The 5,259-nt window shown below is 37.6% G+C and overlaps 1 protein-coding gene across 1 annotated transcript; it reads right to left on the bottom strand.

The window, feature by feature from the left end:
• Positions 1-4,031: 4,031 nt before the first annotated feature.
• On the bottom strand, positions 4,032-4,961 carry LOC125166285 (olfactory receptor 2B6-like). The gene has a single exon (XM_047860132.1). It carries the CDS (start codon positions 4,959-4,961, stop codon positions 4,032-4,034), a length of 930 nt encoding a protein of 309 aa, XP_047716088.1.
• Positions 4,962-5,259: the final 298 nt, after the last annotated feature.

Genomic DNA, 5,259 nt, shown 5'->3' with positions numbered 1-5,259 from the left:
GCTACAAAGGGCCATATTTCATTCTTTCTCATTGCCACTAAGTACTCCATTGTGTATATAAACCACAATTTCTTTATCCATTCATCAGTTGATGGACATTTAGGCTCTTTCCATAATTTGGCTATTGTTGAGAGTGCTGCTATGAACATTGGGGTACAAGTGCCCCTATGCATCAGTACTCCTGTATCCCTTGGGTAAATTCCTAGCAGTGCTATTGCTGGGTCATATGGTAGGTCTATTTTTAATTTTTTGAGGAACCTCCACACTGTTTTCCAGAGTGGCTACACCAATTTGCATTCCCACCAACAGTGCAAGAGGGTTCCCATTTCTCCACATCCTTGCCAGCATCTATAGTCTCCTGATTTGTTCATTTTGGCCACTCTGACTGGCATGAGGTGATATCTGAGTGTGGTTTTGATTTATATTTCCCTGATAAGGAACGACGTTGAGCATCTTTTCATGTGCGTGTTGGCCATCCGGATGTCTTCTTTAGAGAAGTGTCTATTCATGTTTTCTGCCCATTTCTTCACTGGGTTATTTGTTTTTCAGGTGTGGAGTTTGGTGAGCTCTTTGTAGATTTTGGTTACTAGCCCTTTGTCCGATATGTCATTTGCAAATATCCTTTCCCATTCCGTTGGTTGCCTTTTAGTTTTGTTGGTTGTTTCCTTTGCTGTGCAGAAGCTTTTTATCTTCATAAGGTCCCAGTAATTCATTTTTGCTTTTAATTCCATTGCCTTTGGGTATGTGTCGAGTAAGAGATTGCTACAGCTGAGGTCAGAGAGGTCTTTTCCTGCTTTCTCCTCTAGGGTTTTGATGGTTTCCTGTCTCACATTCAGGTCCTTTATCCATTTTGAGTTTATTTTTGTGAATGGTGTGAGAAAGTGGTCTAGTTTCAACCTTCTTCACGTTGCTGTCCAGTTCTCCCAGCACCATTTGTTAAAGAGACTGTCTTTTTTCCATTGGATGTTCTTTCCTGCTTTGTCAAAGATTAGTTGGCCATACGTTTGTGGGTTTAGTTCTGGGGTTTCTATTCTATTCCATTGGTTTATGTGTCTGTTTTTGTGCCAATACCATGCTGTCTTGATGATTACAGCTTTGTAGTAGAGGCTAAAGTCTGGGATAACATTTGACATAATCTAAGTCATGGAATCAAAATGTAAGTTTGGGAAAAGAATTTGCCAAAAACTATCATTAGCATATCAGTTTTCAGATCTGTTTACCAGATATTATATTAATAACAATGAATAATTCAGTAGTAACTGCATGGTAAGAAGTTAGATAGATCCATCTAATATGTTCAAGGGAATGTCTCTGACATTAGGACATATGACAACCCTTTATCAAATCTTTTAAAAGGAATGCATCTCACAGTTTTCTCCTATAGCTGTATAAAATTTATTTCAAATGAGATGTTTAGGAAGTGCTTTGTATACTGTCAATTATTTAAGAATTTAATGACTTTTTTGGATATGTGTCTCAAAGAGAAAAGCAAAGTACCTGGCCACTCCACAACATTCACTGACTTTATTTTTTTTTAATTATTGTTTTTATTTTTTTATTGAGTTATTATTGACAAATAACTTGTGTAAGTATAAGATGTATAATGTGTATAATGTGTTCATATGATGTATTTATGCATTATCAAATGATTACCATCATAATGTCAGCTACTATCTTTATCATGTCACATAATTATAATTTCTTTTTTGTGGTGGAAACAATTAAGATCTAGTCTCTTGGAAGTTTTGAAGTTTATCATACAGTATTGTTGACTACAGTTTCTATGCTGTGAATTAGATAATTTGTAGGCTGTGCAGGACTTACATATCTACTAGTTACAAGTTTGAAGCCTTAAACAGCATCTGCCCAGTTCTCCCACCCCCTAGCCCCTGAAAACCAGCATTCTATTCTTATGAATTTGACTTTTCAAGATTACACATATAACTATTTGTCCTTCTTTGCCTGAGATTTCACTTAGCATAATCCCCTCAAGGTGTATCCATATTGTTGCAAATGGCACAATTTCCTTCTTTCTCATGGTTGAATACTCCATTCTCTCTCTCTCTCTCTCTCTCTCTCTCTCTCTTTCTTTCTTCTTTTCTTTCATCTATCATCTATTTATTATATGTATTTAATATATATTTTATATATGCATATGTATACACACATATAATGCACACATATATGTGTGTATACATATGTGTGTATATATATGTGTATATATATATATACACACACACACACACACACACACATACATATATCACATTTTTAACCATTCATTTGTTGACAGACACTTAGGTTGTTTCCATATCTTGGCTGTTGTGAATAATGTCACAAAAAACATGAAAGTGCAGATATCCCTTTGAGATTCTGTTTTCATGTCCTTTAGAAATGTAACCAGAAATGAGATTTCTGGATAAAATAGTATTTGTATTTTAATTTTTTGAGGATCCTCCTTACTCTATGTTTTCCATAGTGTCAGAACGAATTTACATTCTGACGTACAGCATACAAGGGCTCCCTTTTCTCCACATCCCACCAGCAGTTGTTATCTCTTGCGTCCTTGATGATAACCCTTCCAACAGGTGTGTGGTGATGTCACATTATGGTTTTGATATGCATTTCCCTGATTATGAGTGATATTGAGCATAAACATCAGAAATAAATCCACTTGAATGTGTCAAAAATTCTTTTAATGTACAGTTGGGTTTGATTTGTTCATATCTTGTTGAGAATTTTTGCATCCATATACATCAGAGATATTAACCTGTAGTTCTCATTTTTATTGGGGCCTTTGTCTGGTTTGAGAATCAAGGTCATGTCACCCTCTTAGAATGAGTTTGTAAGTTTTCCTTCCATTTCTATTTTTTTGGAACAGTTTCAGAAGAATAGGTATGATTTCTTCTTTAACTGTCTGGTAGAATTCTCCTGGGAAACCGTCCTACCCTGGACTCTTTGTTGTTGGCAGATTTTTTTTTTATAACGGATTTTACTTCATTACTAGTTATGGCTCTGTGCAAATTTTCTATTTCCCCCGTTTCAATTTTGGTAGTTTATATGTTTCTGCAATTTATCCATTTCTTCCAGGATGCCCCACTTGTTGACATATAATTGTTCCTATTATTCTCTTTTAATTATTTGTATTTCTGCCATATTGGTTGTCATCTCTCCTCTTTCATTCATGATTTTATTTATGTGAGTCCTTTCTCTTTTCCTTTTGACAAGTCTGGCAAGGGATTTGTCAATAAAAGATCAGAGCAGAAATATATGATATAGAAATAAAAAACCCTGTAGAACAGATCCACGAAATTTTTCCAGGTTGCAGTTCATTATTAATAGTACTTCCTTGTTCGTTCTTTCACTGAGTCAGAAGACACACACTTACGATCTTTGAAAGGAACATTAAGAAATTTATATGTAGGATTTGTCCTTATTTGTATTTATTTTAAAATTTAATGATAAATTCCTTAATTAAAAAATGCAACACTGCACACCTGTTTGTTAATCACATTGTAGTTTTCAAGAAGCAATCATGTCTCCATAATGGAAGTTGATACACGTAGGAGACTCGTGGTTGTACTAAAGTGTTGGATGCCCCACATGGAATTCATAGTGTAGCCTAGCTGTCCACTGAGACATGGGCTAATGCGACAGAGAGTGATGAAATGCTTCTCAGGTGATGCTCTAATAGAAAGTCCACTGATGAGTAGTTGCTGTGCAGTTTTATGATTAGTTTGAACGAATGAGTTTATATTTTAATTTATATTATTACATATTTATTACTTGATAAAGTTAGTATTTCAGTATGTACCAACCACAGTGGAATTATTTTTAACGCATTTTTACAAACAGTGCACTTAGTGGTGCATATAGTCAAGTATCTTTGTTGCCTAACATCGTTATTTTGACTATCAGAAACATATGTTCTGCAAGAAGCTCTCACATGAGATTTGGGGAAATAGGAGACAAGAATGAGTTACTAGAGAAAACCCTATAAACCTTCTGTAACTGTTAAATAATTTCGGCTGTCACTTGGATGCAAAAATGCCCCTGACTAGGTTGCCTAATGCCCCCTTTACATCCTTATTCCTCAAGGTGTAGATAAAAGGGTTCAGCGCAGGGGTCACTACTCCATAGAAGAGCGCCATGAATTTGGGCTGGTCTCTTGAGATGGAGGAGGGGGGCTGAAGGTACATGCTAATGGCTGGACCATAAAACAAGAAAACTACAATGAGATGGGAAGAACATGTCCCAAAGGCCTTTTTCCTTCCCTCAGAAGACTTAATTTTAAATACGGCATGTCCAATGCAAGCATAGGAAGCAAGAATTAAGCCTAGCGGGACAGCTAACATAAAAATACACACCACAGAGAGTGTGAGCTCATTAGCAGCCTTTTCTCCACAGGCAGCCTTTATCAGAACAGGAATCTCACACAGCAAGTGGTCCAATTTATTGAGTCCACACAGTGGTAACTGCAAGGTAGCAGTGGCCTCTGAGACAGCATACGTGATTCCAGTCAACCACACAGTGGATGCCAGCAGGATACAGATGCGTGGGTTCATGATGAGGGTATAGTGTAGAGGCTTGCAGATAGCCAGGTAGCGATCAAAAGACATAATAGCCAGAAGCAGACATTCTGTGCCCCCCATTATGTGGAAGAAATAAAGCTGAGCTGCACACCCCACATAGCTGATCGTCTTCTTGGTGCTTCCCAGGTTAAACAGCATCTGAGGGACGATGCTTGTGGTGTAGCACATGTCCAGGAAGGAGAGGTTGGTGAGGAAGAAATACATGGGGCTGTGCAGACGGGCATCTAACCTGGACACCAGAATGATGGCCGTGTTTCCTACCATGGCCATGGGGTATGTTATAAGAAGAATAGCAAATAGAGGAAGCTCCAGCCAAGGACGATCTGCAAAGCCTAGTAGAACAAACTCTTTAGGATGGCTGTTATTCATTGTGCCGCCATCTTCACCTTATTTCACCTACAGCAGAGAAGTGGCAGAAAATGTTGGAAGCATTAGGAGAACTGCATTCACCATCCACTCACAGAAGATGGGTCACAGTCACTTGTGGGGGAAACAATAAACAGGATCTGGTACCAGTGACTTACTTTCCCTCACTACAGAATAGAGGTGATGTCTTTAGACAAGTAACCTGACCATTCTGAAACTGAATGTAGAACAAGGATAACGATAACTATCCCCTTGTGTTACAGGGAGAGTTAAAAGCAAAGTGGGAGCATCTTGTATTTGG

This window comes from Prionailurus viverrinus, chromosome B2 (assembly GCF_022837055.1).
Source record: "Prionailurus viverrinus isolate Anna chromosome B2, UM_Priviv_1.0, whole genome shotgun sequence".
Classification (NCBI taxonomy): domain Eukaryota; kingdom Metazoa; phylum Chordata; class Mammalia; order Carnivora; family Felidae; genus Prionailurus; species Prionailurus viverrinus.
This window is presented reverse-complemented; position numbering and strand designations above follow the sequence as displayed.